The sequence below is a fragment of the Notechis scutatus genome, chromosome 13 (assembly GCF_049901735.1).
Source record: "Notechis scutatus isolate UNSWTSFEM ecotype Mainland chromosome 13, rNotScu1.2, whole genome shotgun sequence".
Classification (NCBI taxonomy): Eukaryota; Metazoa; Chordata; class Lepidosauria; order Squamata; family Elapidae; genus Notechis; species Notechis scutatus.
Genome location: NC_142021.1, coordinates 6598359 through 6617329, shown reverse-complemented (window position 1 = coordinate 6617329; position 18971 = coordinate 6598359). Strand labels below are relative to the sequence as shown.

Below are 18971 nucleotides of genomic sequence, written 5' to 3'. Positions count from 1 at the left end.
GAATACAGCCAGAAGTCGCGGAAGAGTTTCTGCAACCGTGGTTTGGCTTCCTTGATTGGTGGCAAGCGTCTCGTGAGCTAGCAATGAAAACAACATGTTTTAAATGTTTGCTTACAGGAGGGGAACAAGCCAAACTTCGCTAGCTACCAATACAAACATTGATTTTTTTCGATCCTATCCATCTTGGATTCTACAACTTAAGAGAGTAAAATCACCTCCAAATTCAGTTATGTCAGCCTAACAATTACTGTGGTCCAGCTAAAAATCTAATCTTTAGCAGATGAACAGAGTTGGAAATGAACTTATAGGTCATCTAGTCCAACCCCCTGCCCAAGCAGGAGACCCTACACCATTTCTGACAGATGGCAGTCCAGTCTCTTCTTGAAAGCTTCCAGGGATGAAGCTCCCACAACTTCTGAAGGCAACTTCTGTTCCATTGCTTGATTGTTCTCACTATCAGAAAATTTATCCTTATTTCCAGGTTGAATCTCCCCTTGTTCAGTTTCCATCCATTATTCTTTGTCTGGCCTTCAAATGCTTTGGAAAATAGCTTGACCACTTCCTCCTCTCTGGGGCAGCCCCTCAAATACTGGAAGACTGCTCTCCTGTCTTCCCTGGTCCTTCTCTTCCCTAGACTAGCCATGCCTAGTTCCTGCAACCGTCTATTGTATGTTTTAGTCTCCAGATCTTTGATTATCTTAGATAGATTCAGATTAACAGAGTTGGAAGGGACCTTGTAGGTCATCTAGTCCAACCCTCTACCCAAGCAGGAGACCCTACACCATTTCTGACAGATGGCAGTCCAGTCTCTTCTTGAAAGCTTCCAGGGATGAAGCTCCCACAACTTCTGAAGGCAACTTCTGTTCCATTGCTTGATTGTTCTCACTATCAGAAAATTTATCCTTATTTCCAGGTTGAATCTCCCCTTGTTCAGTTTCCATCCATTATTCCTTGTCTGGCCTTCGAATGCTTTGGAAAATAGCTTGACCACTTCCTCCTCTCTGGGGCAGCCCCTCAAATACTGGAAGACTGCTCTCCTGTCTTCCCTGGTCCTTCTCTTCCCTAGACTAGCCATGCCTAGTTCCTGCAACCGTCTATTGTATGTTTTAGTCTCCAGATCTTTGATTATCTTAGATAGATTCAGATTAACAGAGTTGGAAGGGACCTTGTAGGTCATCTAGTCCAACCCTCTACCCAAGCAGGAGACCCTACACCATTTCTGACAGATGGCAGTCCAGTTTCTTCTTGAAAGCTTCCAGTGGTGAAGCTCCTACAATTCCTGAAGGCAACTTCTGTTCCATCGTTTGATTGCTCTTACTTGATCTTGATATCTTTCATGACAAATGATATAAACTCTTGTCTTAGGCTCAACTGTTTCAAAAGAATTGCCAAGCCCATGCAGAATTATCACATCCTTCCCACAGTACCAAAACATATCCATTTATTAAAGGTTTAATTGCTGGAATCAGAATTGACTCCCAGCCGTTTACGATCCACAGAATCAAAAACAATAGAATGCAACCCTGTTATAATATATCAATACCTAAAAAAACTCCAACAAGATACCACTCAATCACTAATCAGTGACATCAACTGTAATATATATTTTCAATATGCGATATGGAAGATAAAAATCTTTCTTTGCTCCTATTTGTAAAAGAATGTTTTTTTTTTTTTTAAAAATAAATAAAGAATATAACCAGAAACAGAGCAGGAAATAAACTAGCAGAAAAAGCAACCCATCAGGGATTTTAGCTGACATGGTGAGTGATTGATTTACAACGTGTTTACTTTAGCAAGCACCCAGCGGCACCAAAGTTCAGACTGCAACATTTTCATCTGTCTTTCTTGCAAAAGCCTTCGTGAGCCTTCCCTTCGTCAACAGAACAGGTAAGGAACATTAATCATCTTTGGGGGGGTTATTTTTGGGCGGGGGGAGGTGGATTAAAAATAAGTAATAAGCTTGAGCATTTTTAGGGTAAAACTGAGACAGGGAATTCAATGACTATAACTCAAGGCAATCGATTTGTCAAATCAAATCTGATCCTAGTGTTGCCATGAACACTCAGGAGAGGATGCAATTCAACTGCTGGATTTTTACTTAGTATTTTGATGCTATACTGCTGCTCAGCATACCTTAGTGGGGGAAACACTAAGAAAACCAAGGCTTGCTTGTGGTCATTGTGTTGCATCAGAAAACTGCGAAGGGAAGACTTTTAAAAGTCTTTTAAAAGTTCCTCTAAGCCCGGACAGCTTTTAAGACTTGGGGACTTCAACTCTCAGAATCCCTCCTCCAGTCATGTTAGCTCAGGAATTCTGGGAGTTGAAGTCCACAAGTCTTAAAGCTGCCATGTTTGGTTGGCTGTTGTCAGAAGTCTAAAGCAGAGGTCTTCAAACATGGCAGCTTTAAGACTTGTGGACTTCAACTCCCAGAATCCCTCCTCCTCCTGTCATGTTAGCTCAGGAATTCTGGGAGCTGAAGTCCACAAGTCTTAAACTTTGCCAAGTTGGAAGACCCTTGCTCTAGTCTAGGCAGTACAGGTGGCAGATCAATTTGGATGGCAGAGAGTAAGAAAAGATTGTTCTATAAATTAGGGCAACTTCTGTTCCATCGGTTGATTGTTCTCCCTCTCAGAAAAATTCTTCCTTATTTCCAGGTTGAATCTCTCTCCTTGTTCAGTTTCCATCCATTATTATTCCATGTCTGGCCTTCAGGTGCTTTGGAAAATAGCTTGACCCCTTCCTCCTCTCTGTGGCAGCCCCTCAAATATTGGAAGACTGCTCTCCTGTCTCCCCTGGTCCTTCTCTTCCCTAGACTCGCCAGGCCCAGTTCCTGCAACTGTTCATCGTAGGTTTTAGCCTCCAGTCCCCTAACCCTCCTGGTTGCTCTTCTCTGCACTCTTTCTAGAGTCTCAACATCTTTTTTTATAGTGTGGTAACCAAAACTGGATGCAGTACTCTAGGTGTGGCCTTACTAAGGTTTTGTAGAGTGGTATTAGTACCTCCCTTGATCTTGATTGTATCCCGCTGTTAATGCAACGTAGGATTGCGTTGGCTATTTCGGCTGCCGCCACACACTTTGCAATTAGTTGATTCAAACATCTCAACCGTATCTAGTTGACTTCACTCTTTGGAACCCAAATTGTATTTTTCATCTACGAAGAGAATCTGGTTCAGCAGACCATGTAAAACCTGTTCCCATCCTCTTGTCTAGACCTCGTTCGAAGGACCCTGTTTCCAGCCGAAATACGATGAAGATCTTCTGGCATTCAGCGGTCTTCTTCTCCCTCACCATCTCCTTGGTCTGGTGTGACATCAAGGACCTTCACGGGCACTTCGATCTACTGAGTGAGGAGGCCCTATCCTTCCACCCTCATGGCCTTCTCAGCAACAAATCCCTTCAGGGGACAAACCTGTCCCCCGAATACCACCAAGAAAACACCGTGACCAACGACTTGAGCATGGAAGAGGAGGAAAACTACGAATACTTGGACTTCGACAAGCTCTTACGCGAAGACGACTACATCGATATCATTGATAGCATCCCGGAAGCGACGTCTTACGCCGACCAAGGAAACGTACTGGCCCTCTTTCGCGGGAAGACCAGAATCCAACGTCTCAACATCCTGAATGCCTATTTTGGCTTCAACCTTTACCGAAGCCTTCGGGACCACGTCAACTCTTCCGACAACATCTTCTTGGCTCCGGTGGGCATCTCCACCGCCATGGCCATGGTTTCGTTGGGACTCGGAGGCCGAACGCAGAAGGAAGTCTTGGACGTTCTAGGTTTCGAAGACTTTGTGAACGCCAGTTCCACCTACGACTACATGACCGTTCACAACCTCTTCCACAAACTCACGCACCGGCTTTTCCGGCGCAATTTCGGCTACACCCTCAGGTCAGTCAACGACCTCTATGTCCAAAGGCAGTTCTCCCTCCTGAATGAGTTCAAGGACAATATGAAGAAGTACTATTTCGCCGAGGCCCAGGTGGCTGACTTCTCTGACCCAACCTTCGTCAGTCGCGCTAATGAGCGAATCGTAAAGCTCACCAAGGGCTTAATTAAAGACGCGCTCGTTAACATACACCCGGACACGCTCGTGATGATCCTCAACTGCTTGTACTTCAAAGGTAAGGCGAGAAATATCAGTAAAGGCTGGGTTTGTTTGTTTTTTCTCATACACGCAGAACACAGAATAATAATAGGGGGGGAAGGGACCTTGGAGGTTTTCTAGTCTCCAACTGCTGGTCTGCGAGAAAATTTGGGTGGTCCCCAGAAAAATTATTTGCATTCTTTTATATTGCACTCAATCAGGGGTCCTCAAACTATGGCTCCTGGGCCGCATATGTGCAATGAATGTTTGTGTTGCTAAAGAGAGTCTCCCCCTTTGGGGTCTTTTTGCGCGGGTCAGAGGGGGGCAGAAATTCTGACTCGGGGTCTGTTTCAGCCTCCTGGTGAGGGGCTTTGGGCGAGGGCTGGAGGGAAGGGCCGCTGGTGGCGAAGAGCCCGAGAGTCTCGTTCCAGTGGGACTGCATCATGGCCTGGAACTGGCTGACTGTCTCAGCCCACCGAGGAGCCTCCAGGTGCCGGCACCTGGCCGTGCACTCCTGCAGGTCTTCCCTCTGCTTGGAAAGCCTCTGCTCCTAGTCCTCAGTGAGGTGCTTCTGCTGAGCCTCCTCCTTGGGCAGATCCAATTTGAATGGAGCCAGCTGTTTGGCTCACTCTTTCTTGTGGGGGGCTGCATCGATCCAACCACTGCTTCCTGTTGGGGCCCTAAGGAGCCTGGGCGGGGAGGCAAGGAGTGGCTGGGAGGGGAGGGGCAACTAGAGGCCGGCGAGGTGCCCCTCGATGTGAGTGACATCGAGTTGGCCACGCCCACCCAGTCACACGATCACCTAGCCACACCCAGACAGCTGGTCGTTAGGCAGATCGTATTAGTGGTCCGCGGGATTTAAAATGATGAATTTAGGGGTCCCTGAGGTCAGAAAGGTGGGAGACCCCTGTTCTAATACAACCGTTGCAGCTTTCCTGTGGTCACATGATCAAAATTAAGAGGCTTGGCAACTGGCATGTACTTATGACAGTTGCAGTGTCCCAAGGTCACGTGGTCCTCTTTTGCGACGAGCAAAGTCAATGGGGAAGCCAGATTCGCTTTACAACCTAACAACTGCAGTGATTCACTTAACGACTGTGGCCAGAAAAGTCACAAAATGGGGTAAAATTCACATAACAAGGGTCTGGCTTTACCGACATCAATCTGAGGCTCATTGGGTGGCCATTAAATCGAGGGCTCCTTGTTAGAAGTTAAGGAGGGATACAGCTAAAGGCGGTCAGGAAAACCATATGCAGAAATGAGCAGATTAACATTAGCAATTAGAGAGCAAGAAAAAAAAAGAGCATTATAAAAGATGGGATTTATTCTATCAATGGCTAAATCATAGAAATTGAAGTATATTATAGTAGTAATGATAGGTTATAACTGATCATCTTTGCATAAAATATAATACGAATAAAAATTAGAAAGAATTGAGATGTGCTCTAAAGGATAATATGGAATTGAAATTAAAGTCTAGTGATTGTATAGTAATAATATGATATGGAAAGTTAATTAACGCAACATGAATATAAATTTAAGAGGAAAAGACTATAGATATGGTGCACAAGACGTAGGTATAATTGAAAGGTTTTATTTGTTGTTTTATGTATTATGCTTTTTGCTTATGTTGGTTGTTAAAAAGAAAAGGAAAACCTTTTATAAAAAAAAAAGGAAAACCGCGGGAAAAGAAGGACGAACTCAAAGTGTTTTCACTGGTTGTTGCCAGGAACCTGGGAAAACAAGTTCCCGAGTGGAGGCGACCTACAAGCAGAGTTTCCGGCTGAACGAGAAGGAGACGGTGAAGGTCCCTATGATGAAAGTCAAAGCCAACTTCTTGGCCACCGAAGACAATGAGCTCGACTGCAGGGTGCTGCAACTGCCCTACGTGGGGAATATCAGCATGCTGATCGTGCTGCCCTATAAGCTGTCCGGCCTGAAGACCCTGGAAAACCAACTTAGCCCCCAGGTGGTGGAGAGATGGCAGAAGGACATGACCAACAGGTACCCTGTGGCCCCCCGGAGATCCGGCGCGGCCTAAGTATCTCACGCTCTCTGATTCAGATGTAAAACAATGGTTATGGGCTGGGGGTTTAAGGCGCCTGGAGAGAAAGCAAGAGACTGGGAGTTCTAGTTCCGCCTGGGGCATGACAGCTAGCTAGGTGACTTTGGGTCAATCATTAGGAGACGGTGAGTTCCAGGCTTGCCTTAGGCTAGCTGGAAGCCAGCTGGGTGACTTTTGGGCCAATCAGCAGGAGACTGGGAGTTCTAGTTCCACCTTAGGCATGAAAGTCAATTGTGTGACTTTGGGCCAATCCCCAGGAGACTGGGAATTCTAGTCCTGCCTTATGGATGAAAGCCAGCTGGACGGCTTTGGGTCAATCACTAGGAGATGGTGAGTTCTAGTTTTGCCTAAGGTGTGAAAACCAGCTGGGTGACTTTGGGGCCAATCAGCAGGAGACAGTGAATTCTAGCCCCACCTTAGGCAAGAAAGTCAATTGAGTGACTTTGGGGCAATCACCAGGAGACTGGGAGTTCTACTTCCACTTAGGCAGGAAAGCCAGTTACGGGACTTCGGGGCCAATCAGCAGGAGATTGGTGCCAAACAAATAATCCCTAACTGGATTATGAAAATGACATGAATCCGTTCATGTTTAACTTCTAATTCTCTCACCAGAACCCGAGAAGTCATGGTGCCCAGATTTAAGCTGGAGAAGAGCTACGACTTGATCGAAAATCTGAAAGCGATGGGGATCGAGGAGCTGTTCACCTCGCGTGGCAACTACTCCGGCATCTCAGAGGAAAAAATCACCATCAACAAGGTAATGCAGCATTGGCACAAATTAAAACTTCCAGGACGTTTTCATTTTGTGTGAGGGACAGAGGGGAAGAATTATTCTGTTCCGGGTTCATTTAGGTTTAGGTGCTGTGGTCAGAAGACGGCTAAGAGAAATGTTCTACAAATTTTGAGATTGATAGATTGATAGTTCGGGGAAAAAGGAGCATATCGGACAGCGAAAGATGGACCACAGAGAAAAGGGAGAGGACATAAAGAATAGATGGGCAGAACAAAAGCAGATTTAATAACAGGCACATTAAAAAAATTACCGGTCAGGTACACGGCTGAGCTACAGCAACCCAGATAGAACCATTTATTTATTTACCTACTTATTTGATTTTTATGCCAAATTTATTACTTTATAAACACCTCAAGGCAGTAAACATATATTGTACTCCTGCTTCCTCCTCTTTTTCCCACAACAACCCTGTGAGGGCTGAGAGAGAGGGACTGGCCCAAAGTCACCCAGCTGACTTCCATGCCTAAGGCGGAAACTAGAACTCCCAGTCTCCTGGTGATTGGCCCAAAGTCACCCAGCTGACTTCCATGCCTAAGGCGGAAACTAGAACTCCCAGTCTCCTGGTGATTGGCCCAAAGTCACCCAGCTGACTTCCATGCCTAAGGCGGAAACTAGAACTCCCAGTCTCCTGGTGATTGGCCCAAAGTCACCCAGCTGACTTCCATGCCTAAGGCGGAAACTAGAACTCCCAGTCTCCTGGTGATTGGCCCAAAGTCACCCAGCTGACTTCCATGCCTAAGGCGGAAACTAGAACTCCCAGTCTCCTGGTGATTGGCCCAAAGTCACCCACCTGGCTTCCATGCCTAAAGCGGAAACTAGAACTCCCAGTCTCCTGGTGATTGGCTCAAAGTCACCCAGCTGACTTCCATGCCTAAGGCGGAAACTAGAACTCCCAGTCTCCTGGTGACTGGCCCAAAGTCACCCAGCTGACTTCCATGCCTAAGGCGGAAACTAGAACTCCCAGTCTCCTGGTGATTGGCCCAAAGTCACCCAGCTGACTTCCATGCCTAAGGCGGAAACTAGAACTCCCAGTCTCCTGGTGATTGGCCCAAAGTCACCCACCTGGCTTCCATGCCTAAAGCGGAAACTAGAACTCCCAGTCTCCTGGTGATTGGCTCAAAGTCACCCAGCTGACTTCCATGCCTAAGGCAGAAACTAGAACTCCCAGTCTCCTGGTGACTGGCCCAAAGTCACCCAGCTGACTTCCATGCCTAAGGCGGAAACTAGAACTCCCAGTCTCCTGGTGATTGGCCCAAAGTCACCCAGCTGACTTCCATGCCTAAGGCGGAAACTAGAACTCCCAGTCTCCTGGTGATTGGCCCAAAGTCACCCACCTGGCTTCCATGCCTAAAGCGGAAACTAGAACTCCCAGTCTCCTGGTGATTGGCTCAAAGTCACCCAGCTGACTTCCATGCCTAAGGCGGAAACTAGAACTCCCAGTCTCCTGGTGACTGGCCCAAAGTCACCCAGCTGACTTCCATGCCTAAGGCGGAAACTAGAACTCCCAGTCTCCTGGTGATTGGCCCAAAGTCACCCAGCTGACTTCCATGCCTAAGGCGGAAAACTAGAACTCCCAGTCTCCTGGTGATTGGCCCAAAGTCACCCAGCTGACTTCCATGCCTAAGGCAGAAACTAGAACTCCCAGTCTCCTGGTGATTGGCCCAAAGTCACCCAGCTGACTTCCAATGCCTAAGGCGGAAACTAGAACTCCCACAATCTCCTGGTTTCCAGGTCAGCACCTTCACCGCCTTATCAAACTACATCAAGCTTGGTTTGGGCTACTTCTGATTTTTTTAATCTTCCTCTCGACAGTTCAACCATCAAGGGACTATCACGGTGAACGAAGAAGGGACCGAGGCTGCCTCCGTAACCACCGTGGGGTTCATGCCCCTTTCCACTCAAATCCGCTTTGTCATTGATCACCCCTTCCTCTTCCTCATCTACGAACACCGTACCAGCTGTTTACTCTTCATGGGGAGAGTTTCCAACCCCAGCAAGTGTTAAAAGGCAGAATCACATCCGCAGGGGACAACTGCATGCCGAAAACTTGGGATTCATTTACACTATTACTTTTTTTTATAGGCAGAGGTAGAGCTCAGGTGAATCACAGCCCTGCTTTTCCCCCACCCTCCCCCCAAGTTGATACAGATAGTCCTTGACTTACAACCGCAACTGAGCCCAACATGGCCGTTGCTAAGTGAAACGTTTTGTTTTGCCTCATTTTACCACCTTTCTTGCCACAGCTGTTAAGTGAAGCACTGCAGTGGTTACCTTAGTCACCTGATTGTTAAGTGTATCTGGCTTCCCCCCATGTCCCCATGTAACTTTGAATGGTCACTAAACGAACTATTGTTAAGTCGAGGACTAGCTGTATCTTCCAAATGAGCTAAGGTGGCCAACTCCGGAACAGCAACAGAGAGAGAAAGACAAAAGAAAGAAGACAAAGAGTGACACAGAGAGAGAGAGAGAGAGAGAGAAAAAAGAGAAAGAAAAAGAAAGAAAGAATGAGGGAAGGAAGAAAAGAAAGCAACAGAGAAAGAAAGAAAAAGAAAGGAGACAGAGAGAGAGAAAGAAAGGAAGAAAGAAAAAGAAAGAAAGAAAGAAAGAAAGAGGGAGGGAGGGAAGGTTTAATTTTCAAAAGATAGCTTCTGAGTCTTTTTAGAAGCACTTGTGATAAAACTGGCTCTATCTCAATATCATTATGATTATAACATTCATTTATATTTAATAAAAAAATGTGAAACATTTGTTATTAGTCACAACCAAGAAGCGGTCTTAACTTTTTTTATTTGGGCTTGCATCAAGGTTGGGAAATTCTGCCAGGGTGACGACTTGTAGCGCCTGCAGAAAATGCTGAAAAGGTCGATTTAAGGGGGTTCTGAGGTTAATATGCAAAAATCACCATCACTTTTATTACTTATTCTATGCATTTTGTGGAGATCTTAGTGCTGTTTGAGCTTGGGGGTTTGCTTGCAGGCATTTTGTCAGCTGACTAGCTAATACTATCAGTACAAGAAGAGAGTGGGGTTTGTGGAACGGAGGAGGAGGAGGAGGAGGAGAGGGGAAGGAGGACTCTGAGGTCCTTGGTGCTCTCTGAACTGGGTTGTTCCCTTGCAGACGTTTCACGACCCAACTAGGCAACATCATCAGGGCTAGAAAGGTGTGGAGTTTGCTACTGGTAACGTTGCCTAGTTAGGGGTAACAAAATATCTGCAAGAAAACATCCCAGCTCAGAAAGCACCAGCAACCCCTCATTGAGCTAAAAATACTCTCCTCTCGCAGAATCTAAATGATAAAATCTGTGATTAGCCATCCTGCATATTTATTTCTGCAATTGTCCCAAGCTAATATTTTGTGGCCTGCTGGAATGTTATTTCTCCACCACAATCCTGCATTCCCTCCCTTTTTATAAACGCTTACTAGTTGATCCATGGCTGTTAATATGCTCGTTGACAATTCAGCAGGGATAACAGATAACAGATAATCAGAGTTGGAAGGGACCTTGTAGGTCATCTAGTCCAACCCCACGCCCAAGTGGGAGACCCTACACCATTTCTGACAAATGGCAGTCCAACCTCTTCTTGAAAGCCTGCCAGGGATGATGCTCCCACAACTTCCGAGGGCAACATCTGTTCCATGGGTTGATTGGTCTCACTGTTAGAAAGTTTCTCCTTATTTCCAGGTTAAATATCTCCTTGTTCAGTTTCCATCCATTATTCCTTTTCTGGCCTTTGGGTGCTTTGGAAAACAGCTTGATCCTCTCTTCTTTGTGGCAGCCCCTCAGATATTGGAAGGCTACTCTCCTGTCTCCCCTAGTCCTTCTCTTTACTAGACCAGCCAAGCCCAGTTCCTGTAACCGTTCTTCATATGTTTTAGCCTCCAGTCCCCTAATCAACCTGGTTGCTCTTCTCTGCACTCTTTCTAGAGTCTCAACATCTTTTTTTTATAGTGTGGGGACCAAAACTGGATGCAGTACTCTAGGTGTGGTCTTACTAAGGCTTTATAAAGTGATATTAATACCTCCCTTGATCTTGATTATATCCCTCTGTTAATGCAATTTAGGACTACATTAGCTTTTTTGGCTGCTGCTGCACACCCAAAAAGTTAATGCAATCCTAAATTACATCAATAGAGGGATACAATCAGAGATATACCTGTATATCAAATTGTCCTTTTAACCAGTCATGAAGTCCTACCACCAAGTTTTAAAAGGAAGAGAAGACGGAAAACACAATCGCAACCGAGGACTCACGAGCATCGCAAATTTTGCAAGAAAGCTAAATATTTGCTTTCCAGGCCCTTAATGTAACCATTAACTTCTGTCAGTACCCAGGAGGGTATTTACTGAGTGACAAGCAGTTGGGGAAACAAAAACAGATTAGAGCCTGTCTGATCAAACATCACTTTGAAGTACAGGTAATCCTTAACTTACAACCATAACCGAGCACAAAATTGATGTTGCTAAGTGGGAAATCGGTTAAGTGAGTTTTGCCCCATTTAACGACTTGCCAAGTTTGTTAAGTGAATCACCACAGTTAAGTTAGTAACAGGGTTGTTAAGTGAACCTGGATTCCCCTCCCTTCAGAAGGTTGTAAAAAGAGGACCACGTGATTCAGGGAGGCTGCAACCGTCATAAACACCAGTCAGTTGCCAAGCATCTGAATTTTGATTCCGTGGGGAATGCTGCAATGGTGGTAAGTATGAAAAACGGTTGTAAGTCACTTTTTTACAGGGATCTTGTAACTTTGAATGGTCACTAAATGAACTGTTGTAAGTGGAGGACTCCCTGCAATGTAGTTGGAAGCCCTTGGGGTAAAAATCACAGTTCTTGAGTGCGAGGGAAAGCTCTCATGGGGCACTAGAAAAAGGCTTTAATTTATTGGCAGTTAAATAACAACCAAATTAAGAACAAAACAAAACAAAAAGATGTTTTTTTTTCTTTCATTGGAAGGAATCAACAAGAAAACGGAGCCTCCTGCAGAAATGCTCCATCACAGTCATAAGTCTGTGCCCAGAGAGAGAGCATTGCGTGCCACCTCTGGTATGCATGCCACAGGCTCACCATCACAGCCTTATACCACTGCAGATGGGTGGCTGTCCAGTCTCTTCAAACTTAAAGACCTCCAGTGATGAAGCATCTACATCAGGGGTCTTCAAATTGGCAGCTTTAAGACTTGTGGACTTCAATGCCCACAATTCCTCCTCCTCCGGTCATGTTAGCTCAGGAATTCTGGGCGTTGAAGTCCACAAGTCTTAAACTTTGCCAAGTTTGAAGACCCTTGGTCTACAACTTCTGAAGGCAAGCCTTTCCACTGGTTAATTGTCCTCATTTGTTAGGAAATTTAAATTCCAGGTTGCTTCTCTCCTGGATTAATTTCCATTCATTGCTTCTTGTCCTGCCCTCTGGTGCTTGGGAAAATAAATCGACCCCTTCCTGTTTGCAGCAGCCTCTCAAATACAGGTGTTCTTTTTTTTTAAAAAAAGAACAGCAATGAAAGATAAACCTATTTTAACTCGTGCAAGCATGACTTTTGCCCTTCAAGCACATGCAGTGGAAAATATTGTTTTGAGAAATCCAGACTTAAAAACAAAAAGTATGTTTACACATCAGGGTCTTGGAGTACCCTTCTGATAAACCTGCAGCTGTTAACATATAATCTGGAAAAGTTTCTTTAAACAGTACTCCTTCATATATATTTTTCGTATCGCTCACCAAGGTGTCCAAAAATGCTGCACCTGGTGTTCTAATGGTCACACTGAATAAACTTTCAATGTTTTTTTCCCCCCAGCTTCTGCAGAAAATGAGGGATTTTCTTAAGACATGCCAGGCTAAGCTGCTTTGGTCAGCATTTATTGCAGCCTTATCCAACCTGAATAACTGAAACGTTCAAGTAGACGTGCCAAAGGTGCTTTTTTTTCCCCCCCTGAAAATCATCCCAAAGGTGCTTTTTCAAGAGGCAACTGGACTTCCTTGTTATTCTTTGAAGGCGTTTCGCTTCTCATCCAAGAAGCTTCTTCAGAATTAAAGACGGTTCTGAGAAGCAAAACATTTTCGAGGGAAAACAAAATCAAAAACAAAGGAAGTTGCCTTTTGAAAAGCACTTTTGGGACAGCCAAGATCTGGATGACTAAGATTCTCCGTAGACTTTCAAACAGGTGGTCAATGACCTTCTAACTTCTAGCGGAGCACATACACCAAAAACCAAAAAACCTCTTGGGAGAACTTTCTCCAAATTTCCTACAATACTTCTGGTTCAGCTTAAAACCGTGCACTGTCTCGGGACAGGAAGTAAACACTCACCACAGCAATAACAGGGATCAGCACTCCGAGGTTGCCTGCACTGCTGGAGGCCTGTGAAAGACAATAGAGATCAATTGAGACCAATTAATGACCCCCATAATCCCTTGCGGGGTGGTGTCTGGGCAACTGAATGGAGCTAGCCAGATGTTTTAATGGCCGGATGCCCTTCCTATTGCCAATGCGGAGTTTTGTTCAGCAGATACATTCTCAGTGTGCCCAGAATATCCGCCTCTACCTAGGGTTGAACTCACAGCCTTCTGATTGTGAGGCGAGAGCTCCACCTCTCAGCCACCGCACCACTCTAACTCCCGCTCTCCTGGTGATTGGCCCAAAATCACCCAATTGGCTTTCGTGCCGAAGTGGGATTAGAACTCACCATCTCCTAGTGATTGGTCCAAACTCACCCAGCCAGCTTTCATAACTAAGGCAGGACTTGAACTCCCAGTATCCTGGTGATAAGCTCAAAGTCACCCAACCACTTTCATGCCTAAGGTGGGACTAGAATTCACCATCTCCTAGTGGTGATTGACCCAAAGTCACCCAACGGGTTTTCTTTTTATAAATAAATTTTATTAAGTTTTCAAATTTTAAAAAACATAAAACTTTATACATTGTTATCAACATCCAGACATCTTTTGTTATCTCCTTACATTTTTCAGTATATGTATTTACTGATTCCTTTACCATTACATCTTACTCTTGCTATAAATCAATATCTTTTATCCTTACACATCAATCTTCTCCGTGGTATATTTACATATTTACATATTCCCTCATTCTTTTCCTAATTGCCATTTTATTTTATTTTTATTTCTAAACCACTCATCCCAGGCCCTATAGTAAATTGAACCTTCACACCTGACTGGTTTTCATAGCTAAGGCGGGACTAGAACTCCCAGTCTTCTAGTCCCTAAACCAACACCTTAACTACCAGACCAAACTGGCTCTTTGTTTCGTTTTAACTGTTTCCATTGAAATTTTAATAGTTGGTTTTAATTATTTAAAATATTTTGGGGTTTTTTTTCGTTTCTTGACTCTGTGTCTTGCCTAGAGATGAGCAGCTATAATGCAATTGATAATTAATATGATTTATAATAAATAGGGACAGACTTTCATTCTGAAGATTGATTGTAGCCTACCTTCAGTGCTGGCCCTTTCTCACTTGCCCGCTCGCTGGCCCTTTTTCCTTCCAGCCCCAGCTGCACAAAAAGTTCCAACAAATTCATCAGCAGCTCGTCCACAACGTGTTCATCCTGTATATTTGCAGCTATGTTAGCCAGGGCATTAATAACAGCTAAGGAACAGTGTCTGATGAGAAGGGAGGAGGGAAGGGCAGAAGAGGGGTGGAAAAAAGAAGAGGAAAAAAGAAGAGAAAACCAGAAGCATCAACTTTCTGATGAAATATTTCATTTATTTTTTCTCGTGTTCAAAGCTGGGCAAGATTAGGAAAGGGAGTTTGAATCTCCTCTGAAAAGCCTTGAAAAACAGGACTTAGATAATCCCTCCAGGTGAGATGGGTGGCATTGAAATTTAATAACTAAATACAGGTAAAGGTAAAGAGTTTCTCCTGTCCAGTTGTGTCCAACTAGGAGGCAGTGCTTATCTCTGTTTCTTAGACAAGGGAGCCAGCATTGTCCGAAGACATTTTCTGTGGTCACGTGGCCAGCATGGCTACATGCCAAAGGTACACAAAACACTGTTACCTTCTCATTGAAATGGTACCTATTGATATTGGAATTCATTGTTGGAATGAATTTCTATGCAACAACTACAATAGTATAGAGTCAGTTGAGGGCAGTATTTACAAGTTTGGATCTATGGTATATACTCTATGCTCTTTTGTTCTAAGTAGAGTTTCCTGTTATGGTTATATGGTTGAGCAGTAAAGCACATGGTGACTGTACTCTTTGTTTTTTCTGTATGGTGCTCTATATAAACAGAATTTGTAACAATTGATCTTCCTCGCATTTGCAAGCTTTCAGACTGCTAGGCGGACAGAAGCTGGGGCAAGGAACGGGAACTCATCCTGTCACATGGTGCTTGGGTTTCGAACCTGGGCTTTCAGCTTTCTAGCCGACAAGCTCAGCGTCTTTAACCACTGAGCCATCGCACCCATAAATAAAATAGAATAAATCCAGGTGGCACCAGATCTAACACCCTGATAAGAAAAAAATCTGGATAGACATTCTGACTGTCGTGTGAAGCATCAGTTCCTAGATTAAAATAATCACCATCTTCTTTTAACAACCCCATAATCCCTTGAGGGGTGGAGTCTGGGCAACTGAATGAAGCTAGCAGAGTGTTTTACTGGCTGGATGCCCTTCCTTTTGCCAGTGTGGAGTTTTGTTCAGCAGATATATTCTCATGGTGCCCAGAGAGAGAAATATCTGCCTCTACCTAGGATTGAACTCACAGCCTCCTGACTGTGAGGCGAGAGCTCCACCTCTAGACCACCGCACCACTCCTTTCTAGATTAAAATAATGACATGGCAAAAATCTACAAACGTTCACATCAACTAGTAATTAAAAAAAACATATTGCAGGAGTACAGCAAAAAAAAAAAATTAAGTTACCTGTATCCGTGATCTTTATAGTCTTTAGTCGCAGAGTATACAATGGAGCTTGCTTTCACGCTGATCTGCTGAAACAAATTCCACACCTCCTGGTAAATATATTGCTGGAAATAAGGAAACAAAACCCAAATTAGCAGGGGGGGACAAAAACCTTGGGTACAAACAATCAAAACAAATGAAAAAAATTAACCCTGACACCATTAATGGGAAAACGAATCTAACACGATCTCTTAAAAGATGTCTAGAAGCTTCAAAGGAAATGGAGGAAGTTTTAGGTCTCAAGATGTCCTCTTGAGAAGTGAGACTTAGCAGAATCTTTGCAAGCTGTTCCTAGATGTAAAAAGTCAGTTGAGCCCAGCTTGCTTTTAGAGTAATCCCAACTTGGCACATGGGGGTCAAAGGCTTTGGGTAGACCGAAATGCCACTTTGGCAAAGTTGGAGGGAAGGAGAAGGCAGGAGAGGAGGAAGAACCTGCAAAAAGAGTTAAAATACTCACCAAATCTCTCCCTGCAATGACAGCCCTCTAGCTAAATTCTCGATTAGTAAGAGGAGGGGAGAGACACAACACTTATTAGACTAACAGGAGGCAGTGTCAGCCTTGGAAGCTATATTTTATGCAGAAACTTCCAAGCTGCCACATCTTAGTGCCTGGGAAACTGGGAGGGGGGATTTCATGGAGAGGTGGAAGAGTAGACTCAACAACATCCTTTTCTCAGAGATATATATCATCAGAGTGAGAGCACAGAGCTGAAGACACAAGCCTGAAGATGATGAATGAGACTTCATCGATATATATATATATATATCTCATATATATATATATATGAGAGACGGTCTTATTTTTGGGAAAACATGGTAATTATACCAATGCATAAGAATCTCTTCAACTAAGGGTTAACGCTAGCTTGGCACCAGATAAGGGTCAATGCAATTCAAGGCAGGTTATTTCGCTTGTGGCTACGTAGGGATTCCAGGCTGATTCCTCTTTTGACTCCGCCCCCAGATTCTGCCTACATTCTACCTCCTGGGACTCCAGACTATATTCCACCACAAATACCAACTAAAGATAAATAAAGCAACTGTCAACAGGGAGCTGATCAGCCTTCAGCGGATACTGACAATCAATCACCCAGAAGGACAGTTGGAATTGACAGCTTCCCAGGCAATTGACACATCCTTACATTTCCGGTGATAACTAAACAGCCCAGCTGGTCAATGATGAGCACGTCAAGAGGAGACGGTGGCTGGCAGAACTTCTGCTGCAAAATCTGGAGAATGGGTTCCATCACTTTGGGGGTGTCCCTCAGAGCCACCGCTATGTGGCCCAGGGCACGGATTGTGTGGTCTGGAATGAGGTGGGCTTCCCTTAAAGAAAACAACACGACACTATTTTTTTAAAAAAAATGCATGCATATGTGAAAAAATTACCAATAAAGGAGACTATTTGTAAATCAGGGTTGAGGGGTCTTTGATGCTTTCTGAGCATGGTTGTTTTCTTGCAGACGTTTCATGACCCTACTAGGTAACTTCATCAGTGCTAGAAGGGATTGGAGTTTGAAGAGAGGAGGAAGAGGACGACGACAACAACAACTATAGGGTCCTTAGTGCTCTCTGAATTTCATCATTTGCTTGCAGACGTTTTATTACCCAACTAGGTAATATCATCAGTGCTAGATATGAGTATGCAGAGAGGACGAAGTATGAGTATGCAGAGAGGACGAAGGGTCCTTGGTGTTCTCTCAGCTTGGTTGTTTTCTTGCAGATGTTTTGTTACCCAAACTAGGTAACATCATCAGTGCAACACTGATGATGTTACCTAATTTGGGTAATGAAACATCTGTGAAAAAAAATATTCACCTAGCAATGGAATATTCCAGAGATATTCCCTTCCATTTTCTTCTGGATCACGCTGAATGTCCTCCCGGACCATGCCAATTCAGGGAAGACTTAACTTTCTGGAAACAAAAGCAGCCTGAGATGTTTTGTACCTGGTACTGTGGATAAAACAGATTGGTTTCAGGTCCAGAACTCCCTAGAACACCTCAAACTGCTTCCACTTCAGATAATTTATTTCTGGAATATGCTCAACTGCTGCGGAACAGCACGGAGAAAAGGAAATGGAACATTTTATTGCCAGACTGATGCATTTTTGACATCCTAAGATGCCCATACGTACGTACATGCCCTCCTTTGATCGTAAAAAGCTTTTTAGGTTGCGGAACTATCTCGCGGAAAACACCATTCCAGATTGTCAAAGGACCTGCACTGAAACCAGCTGATTTTAGGCCTTTTAAAGGAAAGAGACTACAACCCCCAAACCAGGCCTACGGGAAGGAAGTAGAGATCTCCTGCTCGAGCAGGGAGGGTTGGACTAGAAGATCTCTAAGCCCCCTTCCCAACTCTGCATGATCACTTTGCAGCATTTTAAGTCACTTACTTGTCACTTTCTTGGGAGATGTAGAGACGGTTCGATAAACTGGCTAAGAAGGCTTCAACGATGACAGGATCGATGGTCAGCCCGGCTTTCAAACACCTGCAAGATATATAATTTGACTAGAACAGGGGTGGTCAAACTGGATTTTTTCGAGGGCCAGATCAGCATCGTGGTTCTCCTCCGCAGGCTGAAGGGGGGAGAAGACGGGACAGTCACCTCCTGCAGCCCTCTGCCAGCCAAAATGCACCACGGGGCCACCGCATGCCACCCTTGTCGGATCCCTAAAAGTGATACTGCCACTCCATTAGGAGAAGGGGGGGACTTGAATTCGATTCATTGCTATTGCCTGCGACAACTGCTATTTTATGGCTTGTATCCTTTTTTCTTTTTCTTTTGAAGACGTTTTGCCTCCCATCCAAGAAGCTTCCTTCCCTTCCCCACCATTCCAGTCAGAGCTTCTTGGCTGAGGAGCGAAAACAGGGGTGGCATCCTGCTGGCCTAGCAACCGGATCGGTGAGCTGCGCGTTGTGTGCATAGTACTTGCAAAACAACTTCTCCTGCAAGCAATGACCATTTCTTGCTGACGCGCCGCGCAAAGCAACTAAGGTGAGAATAGCTTAGTTTAGTTTACTTTTATTTTCATTGCACCTCGTACAACAAAATCGAACACCATCTTCGGTGCACATCATGACCATGAAAATAAAACACAAA

General features: G+C 44.5%; 2 protein-coding genes across 2 annotated transcripts in view; one reads left to right on the top strand and one right to left on the bottom strand.

Moving 5' to 3' along the window:
• Positions 1 to 18971, bottom strand: part of PI4KA (phosphatidylinositol 4-kinase alpha) — an 82087-nt gene that overhangs the window by 42431 nt on the left and 20685 nt on the right. The window contains exons 15-20 of the mRNA XM_087942428.1: positions 18264 to 18359; positions 17008 to 17191; positions 15827 to 15930; positions 14393 to 14561; positions 13254 to 13304; positions 1 to 77 (exon numbers count right to left, since the gene is read on the bottom strand). The exon at positions 1 to 77 is cut by the window's left edge and continues 32 nt beyond it. Coding sequence (XP_087798554.1) covers positions 1 to 77; positions 13254 to 13304; positions 14393 to 14561; positions 15827 to 15930; positions 17008 to 17191; positions 18264 to 18359 — 681 coding nt within the window. The remainder of the gene's footprint in view (positions 78 to 13253; positions 13305 to 14392; positions 14562 to 15826; positions 15931 to 17007; positions 17192 to 18263; positions 18360 to 18971) is intronic.
• On the top strand, positions 1797 to 9721 carry SERPIND1 (serpin family D member 1). Its single transcript, XM_087942441.1, is given in 6 exon segments — positions 1797 to 1890; positions 3215 to 4131; positions 5824 to 5846; positions 5848 to 6098; positions 6772 to 6916; positions 8765 to 9721. Coding segments are annotated over 5 exon segments (1491 nt in total). The 5' UTR covers positions 1797 to 1890; positions 3215 to 3251; the 3' UTR covers positions 8957 to 9721.